Source organism: Triticum dicoccoides, chromosome 3A (genome assembly GCF_002162155.2).
Source record: "Triticum dicoccoides isolate Atlit2015 ecotype Zavitan chromosome 3A, WEW_v2.0, whole genome shotgun sequence".
In the NCBI taxonomy this organism is placed as follows: domain Eukaryota; kingdom Viridiplantae; phylum Streptophyta; class Magnoliopsida; order Poales; family Poaceae; genus Triticum; species Triticum dicoccoides.
In genome coordinates this window covers 193,127,881-193,148,111 of record NC_041384.1, presented here as the reverse complement: position 1 = coordinate 193,148,111, position 20,231 = coordinate 193,127,881, and the positions used below count along the sequence as shown (strand labels likewise).

At 45.1% G+C, this 20,231-nt stretch overlaps 1 protein-coding gene and 1 long non-coding RNA gene across 4 annotated transcripts; one reads left to right on the top strand and one right to left on the bottom strand.

Moving 5' to 3' along the window:
* Window positions 1-1,256, bottom strand: LOC119267825. The gene is made up of 2 exons (XM_037549263.1): window positions 996-1,256; window positions 1-909 (listed from the first exon to the last, which is right to left on the bottom strand). The coding sequence occupies exons 1-2, from the start codon at window positions 1,050-1,052 to the stop codon at window positions 433-435; spliced, it is 534 nt and encodes a 177-aa protein (XP_037405160.1). The 5' UTR covers window positions 1,053-1,256; the 3' UTR covers window positions 1-432.
* A 1,844-nt stretch (window positions 1,257-3,100) lies between these two features.
* On the top strand, window positions 3,101-6,505 carry LOC119267824. 3 transcript variants are annotated; one of them, XR_005132704.1, is made up of 5 exons: window positions 3,101-3,939; window positions 4,510-5,599; window positions 5,697-5,782; window positions 5,885-6,356; window positions 6,458-6,505. It is a non-coding gene; the product is annotated as an uncharacterized LOC119267824 (long non-coding RNA). The 3 variants fall into 3 exon arrangements; XR_005132703.1 differs by having other exon boundaries at window positions 3,113-5,036; window positions 5,124-5,599; XR_005132702.1 differs by having other exon boundaries at window positions 3,157-5,599.
* The last annotated feature ends 13,726 nt before the right edge of the window (window positions 6,506-20,231 follow it).

Genomic DNA, 20,231 nt, shown 5'->3' with positions numbered 1-20,231 from the left:
TAAAAAGAAAAAAGCGAGCCACCTGGGATTCAAACTGTGGACCTCCACTTTATTCACCCGACAAGCTAGCCACCGCACCAACTAAAGCTTTTGTGACATACCTGTGGGGCGAATACAAATGAACTGAAAACCGAAATACATGCATATTTTTTCTACAATATATATTTTCATGGCAGCCGATTTCAAAGAGTTTATTCATCCCATCATGCCTGGCGTTGTGTCGTGGAATGAGAGGGGGTCTTGAGCAATTGGGTTAGGGAAGTGTGGGTTTTTTTTTCACCCGATGCAACGCACGGGCGTTTGTGCTAGTAATAATAATAATAATAATAATCTTTCCCTACTAATAAAGCACGGAGTGCTTCTGGTCGTACGTTGTCGTCACTTTTGCAAAAAAAAACCTCCGTTTCTGAGTATTCAACCCGCAGTCCTATTTTAAGTGGGTATCCGAGAAAACGCTTCGTTTTTGCAAAAAACACCCCTGCACCGCTTATCCATTTGCGTTCTCCACCGCCGGGCAAGCGCTGCCGCTTGCCATTGGCGTCCACGCCGCAGGAGCCAAGGAAGGGGTGATGCGTCGCAGCGGGCGTCCGCGCCGCCCGAGGCCAGGAATGCGGCGAGCCGTCGCGACGGCCGTGCGTTCATGCCGAAGCGAGAAGGAGGCTGGGACGGCCTGGTGGTTTGCTGGGCGCTGGAGAGGCTCGTCGCAGGGAGCTCCTCTCCTCTGCTTTGGACGTGAGGCGGCTGAAGAGATCGGGCTGCAGAGCTGCGGGCCGGGGGCCGAAGAATGGCGCGGGCACTAGATGGGACTTGTGCAGGTCTAGGCGAGATGGGAATGGCGTGGTGGGGGTCTGGACGCCGGCGGGTCCTTGGCCGGCGACGCTCGGGCATCGGCCGGCCATGGCCGTCTCTCTGAAGAAAAATAGAAGACAGAGAGAGCTCTTAGAGAAAAGAAGCATGGGAGAGAAGAGAGATGGAGGAAGAAGGGGAGGGCTCACCCACGACGCGGAGGAGGACGCGCGACTGAGGAAGCAGCAGGTCGTCGTCCTCCACATCGCCCAGTGCGAGGCTTCTCCCGGCGCGGAACTGCCGCAACTGTTGCTACTGGCCAAGACACCCGCATCCGCGCACTCCTCATGGAGTCCTGCGGCGAAGGGAGGTGGGAGAGGGAGAGTGCCCTGGCTGGCAGGAAGGGGAGGAAGAAGGGGAGGAGTGGTGGTGGAGGAGCAAGGCAGTGAGAGGATGCGGCTGGACGAGGCCTATGGCCTCTCGAAGTCAACGCGAGCCGCGAGCAGAGAAAGAAGGGAGAATGAGCGACGCGGGATCAGCCGAACCTCTGGGGCATGGCGGAGGTGGCGAAGGTTGTGCGGTTCGAATCGGGTCGGAGGCGAGGCTGCTGGCCTGATCCGGAGCACGGGGCCGGCGACTGGGGCGGACGGCCAGATCAGGCCGACGGCAGAGCAGCTCCAAGGCGCCAGCCACGGCGTCCTCTGGGTTCCTCGCCGATTAGGGAGTGCTTCCTGGCCAGCCACCGCGGCCCCGCGCACGTGTCGCTATTTTGGCTGGGTTGGACGGAGAAGAGGAAGAGCGCCGGAGCTGGGTTAGGATGAGGAGGAATGGCTATTTGGATAAGAGAAGGAGAGGAATGGCGATGAGATAAGGCACGCAGTGGGCGGTCGGTGCTCTCCTCTGCTAGCACGCGAGGCGGCACCAATGTCTTGTACCGGCTAGAAGCTACTGGACGCACCCGTGCTAGCACCGATTTCTATTTTCAGGAAGAGCACCGATTATTACTTGATGTTGTTTGTTGTTAGTACTATATATCAGATATTCCCTCTGTCCTAAAATAAGTCTCTCACTACAATTTTATACACAATTTTGTACTCCCTTCGTGTTTAAATATAAGTCTTTTTAGAAATTTTAATATGGACTACATACGGATGCTTATAGACATATTTTAGAATATAGTTTCACACATTTTGCTCGGTATGTAGTCCATATTAAAATCTCCAAATAGACTTATATTTAGGAGCGGAGGAAATACTATAGTTAGTACAACGAGACAATTATTTTAAGACGGATGGAGTACAATAATTAAAAGCGAGTGAAATATTGAAAAGAAATATTTCTTAATAGAGAAGATATTTGAAGCAAGTCGGTACTTGCTAACCATCAAGATATTCTTCAACTCTAGATGTCATTGATATCATCGGTAAGATAGGCAGGATAGAGCGAGGGATGAAGAATCGAGAGAGGGCGACAAAGGTGCATCTTGCTCGCACCATGTTTCGCCCCCGCACGACAGTTGGGAGGGGGGCACTACCCTCTGTTGTACCATCTGTCCCACAGTTCTGCGTACCCTAACCTGATCTCATCGAGGCCCGATGATAATGTCCAGGGAAGTGGTCATGTTGGCGTGGAGGGTGTGCTCCTACTGTTGGCAGCAACGTGTCAACAAAAGAGTGACAAGCATTGTAAATTCTTTACTTTCTGCTCATCATATTTTTGAAGTGGGAAAGCAAAATTATGAATTAATGTTAATTGGGATTCCGAGATATAGGAGTTAATATATGATCTATTTGAAACTGTTACAGCTATGCGAATGATGCATAATTACTTTCGCAACGAAGGAGTAGCCGCTGATGGATAAATGGTTAGATTTTCATAATTATTTTTATACAGGATTGTAGAATAACAACAACTTATTACACATAATTCAATTTCTTTCGAACGAGTTGAAGAAGTAGGTTTTATTAGTAGAGAAAAAGATTACGAGCTTTTCGAATACAATGAGATCTTCATAAGGTGGATCCTTATGAGTCTCACAACCAATTTAACTGTAAAATCTTATTATTCACCATGATAGGTAAACACTTGAATACCATATGAACTCTTAGATTTATTTTATACCCGATGCAACGCACGGGTATTTTTGCTAGTAATAATAATAATAATAAAGCACGAATTGAGTCTTCGGGTTCACCGTCGCGGCGTTTTTCCAAAAGAGCCTCTAGCTTTTATGAGAATCAACCCGCAGTCCTGATTAAGTACACCCGAACCGATGCGAACAGGAAAATAAAGAACCCCCGACCCTGCCCCCAATCCATCTTCAGCATTGCTACACATACGACATTCCTTGCACGATTTATGGACGACAGAGCCAGCTGAGCCTTTAACACATCTGATGCGTGGATTTGCACCGTTGGATCATCGGTCGTGCAAGCATCGTCCAAGGACTGTCGTTCGTCAAGTAGTTTATTCTTCCACGCCGCCGCATGCCGCCTTCGCTGCCACGCCGCCGCGCGCCGTCAACCCCGTCGGCGCTCCTCCCCCTGTCCCAAGTGCCCCCACCCCCGCGGCCTTCCACCGCCGACGACACTCAATGTTGCAGCCGTTGCCGGCTCCCCCCGTCCCTGCTACCACGGCGCCGCCGGGACTCCTCCCCACTGCTTCCACCTCGGCAATGGTTCCCCCAACCCCGCCGGCTTCGCCATACCGGCGCGCTCCACCACCCGTTGGACCCATCTGCCTGGCTCCCACACCCGCATCTCATCTCCAACCCAGCGCCCACTCAGATGCGGCGGCCGCCGCCGCTCAACAGCAGGGCCTGCTGAACACGTGCTCCCGTCGCCGCCTCCTCAGCCTAACAAAGCCACACCGAGGACTCTTCCTCGGAGCCTCCTCCTGCTCATGGTTCATCGGGCCCGCGCCTCCCTTGCGGTGGCGACACGGCTGAGGGCGCAGCCAGCAAGGGTGTCGTCTAGGGGTGGCGGGGAAGTTGCTGGCGGGCGAGCTCTGCCTGTTAGACGCGTGGATGGGAGGGGTCCAGGAGCCACTACGACAACCAGGAGAGTCTTCCTAGAGAGCGAGGACTCGCGCGACAGCAGCGGCGACGAGCCCGACGGTCTTGCCGACCTCACCCACCTCACCGATAAGTTCTAGGTATGTACGTTGTGCACCCCATTCTGCCCACCCCTTGTTGTTGCAGGCTTCCACCGTCTGCTGGTGTGACTTTCTTTTGTGTTCACGACCATACTTTTCCCCAAATTGTGTTCGCAGCTTGGCAGGTTGGATAGGTAACTGGCTGCTACCATATGAATTATTACTGCTTCTGAACCTCTGATCAGTATAGGTTGGAGGAACATCTCTGAATCACATGTATAGCAACTACTGAATTTGCTGTTACTACCGTACCAGCTTCTTCCAAGTAAATTATTGGTTAGCAATTATGATGTTCTAGCCTGTTGGGATCACAATGCATGATAACACAACCAAAAAATTGATATGTCTGGTATGTTTGATCTGATTTTACTCCATGACCACAGCGCAGAACGAAAATCTATGATAACCTCTTGCTGACACCTTGCCATGTGCGCCATTATCAAGCCTGATTCAAAGAAGGCAGTCAGTTTTCTATTTTGCTCATTTATTTTACCCAGAATAGTAATTGGGTTAACTTAACTTACTGTATCGGTTTATGCTGGAGCTGACATTCCGTGCCTTTCATTTTAGATGTACACAAGCAAGAAAACTGCAGACGAGAAGGAAAATAAGTTTCTCTCCGTGGTTCACTTGCCGTTGTTCTCTGTCCACGAGACAGAGCTTCAGTCTCTCATAACTCGTAATAGGTCGATGTACTATCACCTGCATCCGTCATCTACTCGTGGAGCTCTTGAGATACTTCAGATACAACACAATGGCCTACGTGTCCAAATGTCAGGGTTATATTCAACAATTGTAGAAAGCTGTAGAAAATATAATACACAATTTTTTCTTGCATATATAGATTTACTTGATATTTTTAGTGATCAAACAATTTGGTATTCAGTGTTTACTTGAATATTTTATATTGATTTCTAGCAATGTTCAGTAATAGAGCAATGGACTGAGAGACATTCTCAGTGTGTTGTAGTTTCCATGCTATGTTATCAGGAGGGAGACCCTACGTCTAATTAGTCACGGATAATATGTCGAGCCGTGGCACCATCCAGCTACAAGAGTCGGCCGCCCAGGACGGCAATGTCGGCAAGATACTCCACGTAATTCTGACCTCCCCATCCTCTTGTTTGATCCTTCTTGTTGTGCTTTCTTAGCTGCTGATGGTTGGCGTACCATGTTGTGCGTAGAGGACAGAGGACAAGGGGAAAGAGTACGACAATATTGTGAGATCAAGAGTTATGATTTGTGAGGGAACAAATAATTTTCTTGATCTTTGTGTTGACGAGATGGCGGCTTTCCTAGGGTGGCATTGTGTCCGATGGGGGCAGGGTTGCACCATGGGGAACTGTGAATGCCATTTGGGTTGGAAGAATACAATCAATGATGGATTGACACAGACCTTTGTCGAGTTAAAACATGAAGAATATTGATATTTTTCTAATACAATTCCTGCATGATGATGTATCTTTCACCTTTGACAAATTTTTTGCATGAAAAGGCAGTGGCATTGATGATGGGCAGGAATGGTGGTTGCGCTGTAGTGAAACATGTGTTGTGGATGGTCCCTATAGACGATACAGGATGACGCCAAGTCGCCAACCATCATTACAAGTTTGCTGAATTAGAAATACGAAGAGAAGTGGCAATACAGATAAACCGCTAGGTGCGTGCGACGATTTGTTTAACCCATTGCAATGCCCGGGCACGGTATTTATTTTTTATTCTGATCCTAACCAAAATGTATTTATATGTTCGGACAGAAAGTATGAGCTCCTGAATGTCCTGGAATTTAGTAGCTCATGAAAATGGATGTGCCTTTGAGTGAAGGAACCAGAGGGGAGGATACGTAAGTACTCAACTTACTTTAAATTTTTGTATCTTTTCACAAATAACTATCGAACTTGTGCACTGCCCATGCCTGCTTATTCTGCTTCTCCATGTGCACCAGCTGTTAAAGAATTTGAGGAAGAGACTGGAAGTCTGTTTTATCCATGTGTACCGGCTAGAAGATAATTTGAGGAAGAGATTAAAAGGCACATAAATCAATATTCTGATTCTGGTGTAAGAACGTTGGTTCTTGTATACCTTGTCTTACATGAGAAAGAGTATGCGGTTGATGAATACTTCAGCACTTCCAAACCATCTGGACGTGCAGAGGCAGGCTAATCTATGACATTCTGCCATTTTATACAATCATGTTTGCTTCATGCATGATCAATCTACATCATTTCTCCCATATGAAGTCCCTTTGAGTCAAAGAGGCTCTATAAATCTGTGTTTTCTCAAACTTAACTACTACTTAACTTGTAATCTGAAATTAGAGATTGTGGCACACGATGCTGAAGTTTGACCTTGGCCATCGGGAAGAAGTTGTGCGGTGTGACATTATGAGAATTGGCAAGCAGACTCCTCTCCAGCTGGTACGTTCCCTGTGACATTATGAGAATGATACTATAGTACCTTCGGCTTTATAATTTGATTCATGTTGAGTTTTCAAATGGGTGTCTTCTTGTTTGCGCAGAGCTTGTCACGAGATTGTGCTTGCTGGCATCAAGCTATGGACTTGCTAGAAAAAGATATAATGGTGTGTTTGGTGCTTATACGAGGCCCCAGAAGATGATTATATGTACTACTTTATTTTATTCTTTGTGTTTTTCTGTATATTGCCAAACAGATTTAGAGCATAGCCATTGCATTATGTGGTATCTGTGTGTGTTCCCTACATTTTTTGTATGTTGATAAACATGGAAACACGCTGTCAGAGTGGGTCAGTTTGTATATCTGAGTGTCTACACATGAATCTTGACTATATATAGCAATATGGGCACAAGAACCCTTTAATTTTTGTCATATGTCACATCTACTAATTTTTCCTTCCAAATGTTTTAAGTATTGAGAATTCTGAGAGAAGAACAATTCTGCATATATATTATTGGATTGATGAATGTAAATATTATGAAATATAACACAAATGCATTGTTGCATGGTTCTGTGTTTGAAATTCGAAGTCTGTGTATGGGGGTGGAAGGAAAGGATTGCGAGTCATGCTGCTATCTCTGCCTCCTCAAATGATGCTCGCCACTTCTGTTAAGGATTTATGTTTATTTTAGTCCACCAAGAAAAAATAAATTAGTGACCAACTGTGCTTATCTACTACCGCTTCAAGATTTTTTTTCTTTAAAGGTCTGATAGTACATTTGTAGATTTTTTGACTATTTTTGTTACTACTACAAATTTAGTTACATTTCTCAAAATAAAAGTAAATACTAAAATTTTCTATGAACATAAAGATCTTAATTTGAATTTACTGTAATTTAGTTACATGAATTATTAAACTCCCGAAGAGCATGTAACAATCATAATGTATGTTTCTCATGCTCAAAGGCTATTCCATGTGTCACTACTCTTCCATCCAATGGTTGTATGTTTCTCATGCTCAAAGGCTATTCCATGTGCCACTACTCTTCCATCCGATGGCAGTGCGGAGCTGGATAGGGCCGACGAAGGACATTAGGGTGACTTCTTCACATCCACACTTCATGGTCCGAAAAGCGACAATTCAACCAGTGGCAACACAAAGGCATATTCACCTTATAAAGAATGAGGGTAACGTTATTTCCGACGTTTGTCGGAATTGAATATAAAAATTTGGCCTGTAGTGGCACGCAGAGCAGGTTTTTTGATAAAAATCGCCCGGTGCAACGCATGGGCATTTGTACTAGTAAAAGAACAATTCATGCATATATAGTAGAGGCCAGTGCATAGTATAAACAGTTTCTTGCAATTTTATCATGTGGGAAACATAGAGAGGTGGAGATATAGTTCCTCTCTCATAATAATTGCAAGTAGGAGCAGCAAACACATGCATATTATATTCATCAAAATCATCATGTGTAATAGTAAAACGCAACCCATCAATATAATCCTTAATAAGTGCAAACTTCTCCGATATAGTGTAGTTGGGAGAATTCAAAAAGATAATAGGACTATCATGCGTGGGTGCAATAGCAACAACTTCATGTTTAACATAAGGAACTATAACAAGTTCATCTCCATAAGCATAATTCATATTGGCATCTTGGCCACAAGCATAGCAAGCATCATCAAAAAGGAATATTTCAAAAGAATCAACGAGATCATAACAATCATCCTTCGGTAAGCACGAAGGGAAATTAAACAATGTATGAGTTGAAGAGTTACTCTCATTAGAAGGTGGGCACGGGTGATCAATCCGCTCTTCCTCCTTTTGTTCTTCGCTCTCCTCCTCATCTTTTCCATCCAATGAGCTCATAGTTTCATCAATTTCTTCTTCCATAGATTCCTGCAAATATTAGTTTCTTCTTGGACAACGGGAACTTTCTCAATAAGCGCATTAATATAGGAATTATATTCATAATTATCATAGCAATATTTTAGGATAGCTAAATTTTTAGGCCTATAAACATCATCATCAAAAGCTCCATACTTTCAAACAAAGATTCAATTTCATAAGCACCCTTAAAAGCAACAAATGCTTCTATTTGTTCCACATCATAGTAATCATATATACCTCTAGCATAAGAAGCCAAGATTTCATTATCATTAAATTCACATGAAAAGGGAAGGTGTGGAGCATTCATCCTAGAGCAACAAGTATAATCATATCTCAAGCATACTTGCCGAGCATACCACTTCAATATATAAATTTGATCCCATAATAGTTTCCCTTTTTGAGTCAAGCGATAATCCCTAAAGTATTCACGTTGATCCAACATTACTCCCATTACCAGATTGAATGAGGTTTTCTCAGGATTATCAAAGTGGTACATAATATTTTTCACATATTGAGCATCGAGGGTTTTAGGAGGTTCCTCATCTCCATGAGCAGCAAGTACACCTGATTTTTTTGGTATTTCGTGTTCCATATCCATAACTAAAGATAGAGAACAACTAAGAACAACAAAAAAATTACTTAATGATAAAGCAAACAAGCACACACGAGAATATTCACCCCACGCTATTGCTCCCTGGCAACGGCGCCAGAAAAAGGTCTTGATAACCCACAAGTATAGGGGATCGCAACAATTTTCGATAAGTAAGAGTGTCGAACCCAACGAGGAGCTAAAGGCAGAACAAATATTCCCTCAAGTTCTATCGACCGCCGATACAACTCTACGCATGCTTGATGTTCGCTTTACCTAGAACAAGTATGAAACTAGAAGTACTTTGTAGGTGTTGTTGGATAGGTTTGCAAGATAATAAAGAGCATGTAAATAAAAGGTAGGGGCTGTTGTAAGTAAAGAAGCAATACAGTAAATATAGCGAGTGTGGAAAAGTGGTGGTAGGAGTTGCGAAATTGCCCCTAGGCAATTGACTACTTACTAGACCGATAGCAAGTTTCATGTGGGAGAGGCCACTGCTAGCATGTCATCCCTTACTTGGAATTCTATGCACTTATGATTGGAACTATCAGCAAGCATCCGCAACTACTAACGTTCATTAAGGTAAAACTCAACCATAGCATTAAGATATATTGGTTCTCTTTCAATCCCTATGCATCAATTTCTATGCTAGGTTGAAGCTTCTGTCACTATTGCCCTCCAATACATAGTCCTATCAACATACAACTAACCATACGGTGTGATCCACGCGTGCTCTCATATGATGGGCACAAAAGGAAAGCAACATAACCACAAGCAAATTAAATCAATCATAGCAATTCATCAACCATCGATAGGAAAACAAAAATCTACTCAGACATCATAGGATGGCAACACATCATTAGATAATAATATGAAGCATAAAGCACCATGTTCAAGTAGAGGGTACAGCGGGTTGCGGGAGAGTGGACCGCTATAGATAGAGGGGGGAAGGTGATGGAGATGTTGGTGAAGATGGTGGAGGTGTTGGAGTAGATCGCGGTGATGATGATGATGGCCACTGCAGCGTTCCGGCGCCACCGGACGAGAAGGGGAGAGGGGGCCCCTTCGTCTTCTTCTTCCTTGACCTCATCCCTAGATGGGAGAAGGGTTTCCCCTCTGGTCCTTGGCCTCCATGGAGGCGGAGGGGCGAGAGCCCCTCCGAGATTGGATCTGTCTCTTTGTCTCTCTCTGTTTCTGCGTTCTCAGATTCTACCCTTTCACCGTTTCTTATATTCCCGGAGATCCATAACTCCGATTGGGCTGAAATTTTAACACGATCTCTATCCAGATATTAGCTTTCTTGCGGCGAAAGAAGGGCACCAACCATCTTACGGGGTGACCACGAGGGTCAGGGGAGCGCCTGCCCCCTGGGGCGCGCCCCCTGCCTCGTGGCTCCCTCGGGCACCATCTCGCGTGGATTTTTCTTCCCAAAAATCATATATATTTCAAAAAAATATCCATCCGTTTTATCCCGTTTGGACTCCGTTTGATATGGATATTCTGCAAAACAAAAAACATGCAACAAACAGGATTTGGCACTGGGCACTGGATCAATATATTAGTCCCAAAAATAGTATAAAAAGTTGCCAAAAGTATATGAAAGTTGTAGAATATTTGCATGGAACAATCAAAAATTATAGATACGACAGAGACGTATCAACCTCCATCGTACAATGCGGCTGACCGACCACCACGTGGTCGAGACAAAACGACAATTCATGCCGAACACCAGCCAGCCCCGCCTCAGCGCCCAGGCAGAGGTAAATTAGCCCATGGGCATACATATGACCTCCGGCAAACCTTGAATAATAAACCAGGAAACACTAGATCAATCTACGGATTGTGAGGGCGTGCCTCGACACACGACGACGGCCACCTATTCGGACGTGACAAACTTAGTCACGCGCGGGCCAAAAACCGTAGACGGACTCCATCAGAGCTACGTCGCGATACGCCCCGATATAGAGGCGCCGCACACCCTCATTGCTTCACTGATGAGGTCCTGGGATCATGAATTCCCAGAAGGGTTCAAATCTGTGAATATAGAATCATACAATGGAACCACGGACCCCACTGTGTGGATGGAAGACTTCATTCTGCACATTCATATGGCCCGCGGCGATGACCTCCACGCCATCAAGTACCCCCCTTTAAAAATCAAGGGCCAGCTCGGCACTGGCTCAACAGTCTTCCTGCAAATTCCATTGGCAGCTGGGAGGACTTGGAATAGGCCTTCCTCGATAACTTCCAAGGTACATATGTTCGACCTCCAAACGCTGATGACTTAAGGCATATAGTTCAACAACCCAAAGAGTCCGCCAGGAAATTCTGGACTAGGTTCTTAACTAAAAAGAACCAAATCGTCGATTGTCCGGATGCCGAAGCCCTAGCAGCCTTCAAACATAGCATCCGCGACGAATGGCTCGCTCGCCACCTCGGCCAAGAAAAGCTAAAATCTATGGCAGCCCTCACGACACTCATGACCCGCTTTTGTGCGGGCGAGGACAATTGGTTGGCCCGTAGCAAAAACAATGCAAGCGATGCCAACACCCCTGAAGCTAAAACTAGCAAAGACAAGTCTCGACGCAAAAGATACAAGCGCCGAAACAACAGTGATAACACCAAGGACACGATAGTCAATGCCGGATTCAGGGGCTCTAAGTCCGATCAGCGGAAGAAGTCGTTCAAAAAGAACAATTCAGGCCCATCTAGCTTGGACTGCATACTTGATCGTCCGTGCCAGATTCATGGCACCCCAGACAAGCCACCCAATCATACAAATAGAGATTGCTGGATTTTTAAATAGGCTGGTAAATTGAACACCGAGAACAGGGAAAAGGGATCGCAAAGCAAGGACGATGACGAAGAGCCCCAGCAACCGAACATAGGGGGACAGAAGAAGTTTCCCCCTAGGTTAAAACGGTGAACATGATATATGCTACCCACATCCCCAAGAGGGAGCGCAAGCGTGCGCTCACGGACGTCTACGTGATAGAGCCAGTCGCCCCAAAATTTAACCCATGGTCGTCATGCCCGATCAACTTTGATCGTCGGGATCATCTGACCAGTATCCGTCACGGTGGCTCAGCCACACTGGTCCTAGACCCAATAATTGATGGGTTCCACCTGACTCGCATCCTTATGGACGGAGGAAGCAGCCTAAATCTACTCTATCAGGATACAGCGCGAAAAATGGGCATTAACCCATCTCGGATCAAGCCTACCAGGACTACCTTCAAAGGAGTCATACCAGGTGTAGAGGCCCGCTGTACGGGCTCAATTACACTCGAGGTTGTCTTCAGATCTCCGGACAACTTTCGAAGCGAGGAGTTAATCTTCGATATTGTCCCCTTTCACAGCGGTTATCACGCACTACTCGGTCAAACTGGGTTCGCTCGATTCAACGCAGTACCACACTATGCTTATCTCAAACTCAAGATGCCCGGTCCACGCAACGTCATAACAGTCAACGGAAATACGGAACACTCCCTCCATAAAGAAGAGCACACAACTGCCTTAGCAGCAGAAGTGCAGAGCGGCATTCTCAAGAAGAACCTTAATTTGGCTGCCGAGCCCACGGACACCGCTAAGAGGGTCCGAACTACTCTGCAGCAGGAGAGCTCGGCTCGTCAGGAGCTTGATTAGCAATCCGGCTTCCGTCGCAGTTCCGATCAAGTGGTAGCATTCGTGCCGCGCGTACATAACTATGCACTCAAAATCCCATGGGCATCGACGGAGGCATATCAAGCTTGTGGTCCATAGTACGGCTCAACGGACGTCGGATACACATTTACTTTCACTTTTACTTGTTTCCTTTTCAGGTCTCAATCCCACATGCACCATTTGGTGGTCTGATCATCAGTCCTCTTGAAGGATAAACACACCAAGACGGCGAGAAACGCAGACACTTGGGGGACTTTTTAGGTGATTCCGTTAACGATAACTTTCCTGTTTCTCAGGACCCACATGCAGCTCTCCCTTGGTTTCGGCATGTCAAATAGCCTGTTTCTTATCGCACTACCTGTTTCAATGCGCTTTGACGTACTAATTAAATTACAATGAGAATAGTTTGCGGCTAGAGTTGTAGGACTCCAGCTTTTACTTTTGTATCTTTTCTTGGTTTTTTCATCTCCCCTGTGGATAATTCTATCAGGTAGCGCCTGTACACTTTGGTATGCTTGATGTTTGCTAGGGGCTTCATAGCACCCCACATTATGGCAACAAAAGTCCAAACACTTTTTATAAGTACAGTTCGGCACCCCGAATTTAGCATTATATGCATTGGCTTTGAATCATGTCTTTGGTCAATAGTTGGGTTGCCCGGCTCCTGTGCTTGCTACCTTACGTTCCACTACATCGGCTAAGTTAGTAAAGGGAGAACTACTGCGATTGTGCCTTGGTTTATCCAAAGGAGCACCTCAGTAGAGAAAGCCAAAAACTGACTGTCATGATGCGGCGAGAGCCGGTCAGCTGTTCGGAGGTTGCAAATCGTTGGAGATTTCTTCCGCATTACGCGAAGGATTGGTACTTCCCGATCAGACGCTTATAACACTCTAGTTCGGATACTAGGTGTCGGTGTCAAAACTGGCGAATCTCGGGTAGGGGGTCCCGAACTGTGCGTCTAGGATCGAAGGTAACAGAAGACGGGGGACACGATGTTTACCCAGGTTCGGGCCCTCTCTATGGAGGTAATATTCGATGTTTACCCGGGTTTGGGCCCTCTCTATGGAGGTAATACCCTACTTTCTTCTTGGTTGATCTTGATGAATATGAGTATCTCTATTCCTAATATCTCAGTTGGTAGTCCGCGTTCCGGGTTTTATTTTCGTCCCACCTCACCCGGTCTTTTTTGGTACTTCTTGGGTACTTGCTCCCACCTCCCGCTCAGCCGAGACGGTTTATTTTCGTACTTCCTCCCACCTCCCAGGTAGTTCCCTCCACGCAAAAAAATCGAACCAACCAATAACGTTATGAGGGAGCGATGCCTCCAGGTACTCCCCTCCACGCAAAAAAAGGAAGAAAATAAACTGACAAAAGAAAACCAGCGAAAAAACCCGTCTTGGACTGGCAACGTGCGAACGAGCGAGCGAAGCCTCTAGGTCCCTTCGCCGTTGCCCTCGCACATCAAGCCGCCGCCCTCGCCCTCGCCCTTGCAGCTGCCGCCGATCCCCTCCCCCATCTTCCTCCCTCAAACGCTAGCCCATCTCGCGGTGCGCCACCGCCCGTCGCGCCCAGATCCAGTGGCGGCTGTCGCCCCACCTCCAGCCGCGACCGCCCCACCTCCAGCCGCGGCCGCCGCCCCCACGTCCCACCGCGGCCGCTGCCCGCGCCAACGACCCCTTCCCCCGCCACCGCGCCATGGGTCTACTTCGCCATGAGCTCCAGCGCCGACCATCCCGCCGCTGCTCGTGATCCCCTCTTCCATCAGCTCCACTTCACCAGAACCGTAAGTCCACATGAGTATGTGTAGCAGGTTCACCACATCCCCCTGACATGTTCTTCCTTCTCCAAAAATATTTTCTTTTATGTTTAATTTTTCGTCATATGATCATTTCCTATTACCCCAGTGCAGGCCAGTTTGTGATGTTAGATAGTAGTTGTGTAATATATATGCTAGACAAGGTTTTGTACTCCTGATTCTAATGTTTCGTTCCTCACGCCTGAATTCAGGAAAATCAGCCAAGATACACAACAAACATATCAGCCGCAGCTAGCTGCTATGCGCACATGTGCAAAAACAAACTTATTAATCCTTTGCCGCAGACAATACTGAAGCACTAACACAAACAAGATCCTTCTGAAGATAGTGTCTGAATGCAAATGATCATGACTTATGAATTTGGAGCCATGGCCCATGTGTAGGCAAGGGCAATGATCCCTTTTACTACTTGAGCGGTCCAATAGAGGTATTTCTATTTTTCTATCCTCAGAAGAAAAAAGCAGTGAAAAGAAGATAGAGCTCGTTTAGTTTGTTTCTAAAAATCTTCGACAACACGTTTATAACAATATCACCAGCCTAAATGCTTGCTACTTACAATATTTTTAATTCAGTTGACCTCTTGAATGCAGATTATTGAAGGTTGTTTCTGAAGTTGTGATTGACTGGAACCAAAGAAAAGTTGGAGACATTTTTGGTGTGAATTGCTTGGATTAAGTGGGAGTGAAGATGTTCTTTCTGTCTATATATGGTTCTATTATTGGCAAATTTGTGCCTTCGAGATTGCTGCAAGTGTTTGTGTTCCCGAGCTGAAAATTTAGATTATTACCATGTTTGGTCTCCTGAATATAAATCATGATTCTTTGCATCTCAATTGCAGACCAACAGACCTTTCCGTCCTCATATTCCCCGGATTCGTTTTCTGCGATCGAGCGCCCGAGCGGTTGCATCTTGACGGCAGGTGCGCGCTCCATTTCAGTAGTTATACTTCAGTCCAGAAGTTTTTTTGGGCTCTCTAACTTTTTTGAGTGGTTTTTTCAGTTCCCTTTACAACCGAGTTAGCTTTATACTATGAGCAGTGAGCAAGTCATGTATAAAGCAAAAACAAAGTATTAGTCTGCTATCAAATGGTACATTTATTTGAACTCTAAGGGCAGGTCCAGGGTCTCATGAAGAGGGCATGTGTTTGTATTAGGTGAGATCTGAACTGATTCTGACCAATGTGAAATTAATTTTGTTGTTGATGGATCTGCAATTATTTTTATGTGCACAGAAGTGTCGTAGTTGAGAAGCCTGAGAAGAATATATCACTTAGGTACATATTCGAGCTAGGGTTTTTCATTTTCTCCTTCCAATCCATTTATCATGCGATAATTTGCCCATAAAAGACATACATGATGGTCGTCGTTGGACAGACTATATTTGTTTACTTCTACCCATAAATTTAAAGTCCTGAACATGTTGCAGGATATATTAATATTAAACTATGTGTGCGTTCCACTGCATTCATCTATTTAATGCATGATATTTGTAAGCTTGGTTCAGGCTGCGCCGCATCTATCTATATAATGCACAATATTTCTATGCTTGGTTCAGGTTGTTTCTGACAACCATTGGCAATCTGTCCCTATGTCATTCCTCTTATATATACATAAGAACTGTCTACACAGATCAGAGTGTGTATGAGGGTCGTTTCCATTTGTGTTCTGTTCCCTTTATTGTTTTATCGATGTAAAACCCTTGACGAATTATCCATTCCTTTTTCGCAGATCAGAAGGTTTTGCAGTTGACAAGCTTACAGGTTTGAGCACCCCGAACAACGGGGTGGGCCCTTTGACCTGTGGGTTTTGCTGGTACCAAGAGAAGGAGGTTCCTTTTAACCTGCAGGAGCTCTGCCAATGGCAGCGTGCTTTCCTTGACAATGACGTGGTACTGCACGTACGCAAGATGCAGCGAGTGAAATCGGCGCAAGAGGGCATCTTGCAAGCAGCACCAAATCCTATATTATGGGACCGAGTGAGTATCTCAAAGAAGAAATAATTTTTTTGATGTAGGAATATCTGTAGGCTGATTATGCTTTGATGTATAGATTGCAGTAGCACTTAGGTAAAATATAAGTTCTTAGCCAGTTCAATAGTACTTTTGTTGAACAATGCTCAATTGACATTACGCTAAAACCTCGAGAATACCTGAGGGGACAAGGCAAGTGTTGTTTGTAATGACTTGTGTTATGATATTGCAAAATAGATTAGACGGAAAAGTACATAGCATTGCCATGGAATATTTAATACTTTTAGATCTGCCTGTTCATATGATGGCATCCACAAAATCCTTTCTACCATGTGGGTGTGTTTGTGTTAGAATTGTTTCACACAAATAGTTAAATTATTTTCTATGTGTATGCTTCTCCTTTTATCAACTTATGAGAAATTATATTAATGGGGCATGCTTTATTTGCAAGATATAGATGTCTTAACTTGATAAAAGGACTTTATATCGAATGTGTTTGTGCGACTGAAGATGAGGCATGCTTTATTTGAAAAATTATATTGAGTGTGTTTGTGCGACTGGAGATGGAGGATGGCTTGTGCTCTCGCTTGTGCGGTTACCACGGTGCTCCGGCCATTATGAAGAGGTGTTGTGTGCAACTACATTTATCTTGTGCCAAATTACTATGCCATTGAGTTCAAAATTGTAGACACGGTAGCTTCAAAGCATGATGCGAAATTAGTTGGTGTAGTGTGATACATACAAATGTCATGGCGCATTGGTGCTTTGCTTTGAAATCCAGGAAATTAGTTGGGATTGAAGAATTAGCTCTTGTTATTCATTAATCGTTACCATTTTAAGATTCCTCATTTGTGAAAACTGAAGTCCCCATTCCTTTTGGTCATTTAAGAAAGCATATGAAAGTGACACGACACACTGTCCCACATATATCTTAACTCTTCTAAAATCATGTTTCACTGCTTGGTTTGTGCTACAAATAATGTCGGTACATTGAACTTACTAAATCAAGTCAAATGTGGCTCGGTGATAGAATTAAGCATGAAGGAGGAAGATACCAGCACCAGCCCCAGCAATAAAGACTGCGGCAACGGCGACGGTAGTGTGTCCCGGCGAGCGTGAGCAATGGCAGCATCATCTCTGACTCTGAGTACCTGACCAAGACGCTGCCCAGGTCACATGTCAAGGACTTCCTCTTGGACGATGCCGCCTCCTTGGCTGTTGTTGTCGTCTCCTCAAATAAGTCGTATCAGGTTAGTTCCATTGCACTGCAAATACTACCACTTCTATTGGGCAAGCAAATACAACTTGAAAGTATAAGTCGTATCAGGTTAGTTCCATTGTACGCCAGTGTCGTCTGGCACGCGAAGTCAATTTCTTGCATCGCCCATTGTTGTTCATCTGCTACTCTAACCAGTAACCATCCCTTGCTCCCAATAATTTTGAGCTCGCAAATATGACATTGGTTGCTTGATTAGCATTATTTCTTTCAAGGAAAAAACTAATTGTCGATTCTTTTTGGATACAGCAGATGGATTTTGGATGCAGACCAATGTGGTTTCTTCATAGTACTAGGGAGCCGACAATAAAAAAACATGAGAATTCATCACCTATCTTAGCCACCGCAACCTGAACAAGATTTTCCAACATCTAGCTTAATCCTTCTGAATGGTTGGTAGCAGATCTGTCCTACAAGCAGAAATCATCTACTTTGTGTTTGAATTTTCTAAATTACAGTAAAACATGTGCATACTTCAGTTTGCACAAAGAGCAAACCTAGACAATCTGTTGTAGGGTCTGAGCTATTGAATATACATGTAGTAAAAAATACTTTTCCTTTGGTCCTCTTTCATGTTCAAGTTCCTAACGAAGCTGCCATATAGCGCATTTAGGCTCTGGTCAACAAGTCGGCGGACAAGTTGCAAATTCAATCAACAATGAAGGAACATAGAAAACTGAACCCACTGTTCATGATCTTTAAGGAAGAAAACACACAAGATTCGTTATTCAATCTTATCAATGACCATGTGTAATCTTAGGCTATTTTGTTATCAATAGCTAAAAGTTGTTCACAAGCCTTGGTGTGTTTTGATGTTTCTTGAATGTGGAGCTCCAGGTAGAGCTGAGGATCAAGGATTAAGTATAAACGCAATGGAGCCCGTTGTATAACAACGCAGAGCCGAAGGAGATGCTATTTTATTGTTGCCTTATCTTTGTCGATGCAGTCGAATATGGGTCTATTCTGGTGCCCTGTCTTCATCGTAGCATGTGTATGTAACATGGGGGCCGCCGTGAGTATAGATCGTCTAGACTACCTTTTCTGGGCTACTAAAATATACGAAGAGACATCAAGGTCAGAAATCAATTAGGGAGGCACTAACATTATGCCTTGATTCAGATGTTGTAAAAAATGCCTTGATTCAGATGGTTCCATCAATTTTTTGCATTTATTATGGATAATTTGTATTAGTTTCCTTTTGGAGTAAAAAATGGGTTGAAATTGATATAATACAATTTTGGTTAAACTTCATTGTAGTTTTATCAACAGTTATGAGAGTTTGCTACCTCATGTTTTTTATTTAAAATGAAGATGTCGGTATTATATGCAGTGTCGACTTTGTTGGACATTTAATAAAGAAAATTTATATGAAACATGTACATCTAATGTGGTTGATGTCTGCAAACTAGAATTAAGAACCCTTTGGTTATTGATCAATATCTACATCTTTGTTGTGCCGTGGCAACGCACGGACATTCATCTAGGATAGCAAGAAATCTATTTTTTTGTTCTGCTACAATTGAGGAACCAGCTTTAAAATTCGTAACTGTAATCAAATTGCATATGTGTTCCTATTAAAAAGAGAGAGCAATGCAAGTCAGCATGTGTGTCTTGGCTTGGCGTGCCGCAGCGGATCACAATATCCTTCTAGGTACGTATGTGTTGTGTGCCTATGTGTATAAGCTGCACAAGCATCTCTATACCGCTCGTCGCTTATGTCTCTGTTTTCTTCTACTGTAATGTCGCCGATAATTGGTTGCTCTATTTCTTTCCTCTCTCTAGCGCACTTCTCTTTGGGTTCCATGCTTCAATCAAATCAAATCGACAGCGGCGGCAGGATTGCGTGCCGATTTTTTGTTTTTCTTTCACAGTAGTAATTAGGGGATTGTGATACACTCTTGCCCAATCTCAGAACTAAGACTCCCAGTCGATACTATATCCATGAGATCTACCATTAAGATCCATGCAAAAAAAACAGTTTTTCTCTCTCCTGTATGTTAGGTCACTTAACTAATACTTGGTTAAATTTCAGTGGACTGAGACCTAAACATACTCATTGTGATAAGTTAGGATTGGCTCCCAAAAGTTGTTGCTCGCCTCTGCCCATCTTCGCCCTCCTCGATGCCGCCCACGCGGGCCACCGCGCGAAGCCTGGTTAGGCTGGATGGCGGCGAGGCTTTCTCCTCCCCGTCTGTCTCTGGTGGCACAGGGTGTGGCGGGTCCAACGGGGGTGCGGCGCTGTGTGCAGGGCGTGGCAGCTGGGTTATAGGTTGTGACGCTGGTAGCATGGGCACTTGTCGGTGCCGCAGTGGCTGTGCGGTGGAGGCAGGGCTTCGTCCTTCGGGCGAATCGTGCAGGGCAGTCCCGGTCCGATCTGGCACCGGCGGCCCGTCCGACGGCGAGGGACGAGGCTAGCAGGGGTCGTGGGCGACCGACGTTGTCGTGGATCCGTGGGCAGTTCTGGTGGCGTGGCTAAGGTGGTGGGGGTGCGTGCGTGTCCTGGAGTCCGGTCGGGCCTTCCTCCCTGACTTCTGGACGACGGTGTGCAGCGCTGGTGGGCTTCTCTTAGGCCCATCCTTGGCGGTGGATCTACCCTCCTCTTCGGCAAACATGCGGTTGTTGTGGCCTCTCACCAGTCTGCACCAGTAGCCGTGGTGGGGCGAAGTCGGGG

Coding starts and splice junctions, on each gene's coding strand:
- LOC119267825 (XM_037549263.1), bottom strand. CDS start 1,052: ATGTGGAGGACGACGACCTGCTGCTTCCTCAGTCGCGCGTCCTCCTCC. Junction 910..995: donor CGTCCTCCTCCGCGTCGTGG/GTGAGCCCTCCC, acceptor ATTTTTCTTCAG/AGAGACGGCCATGGCCGGCC.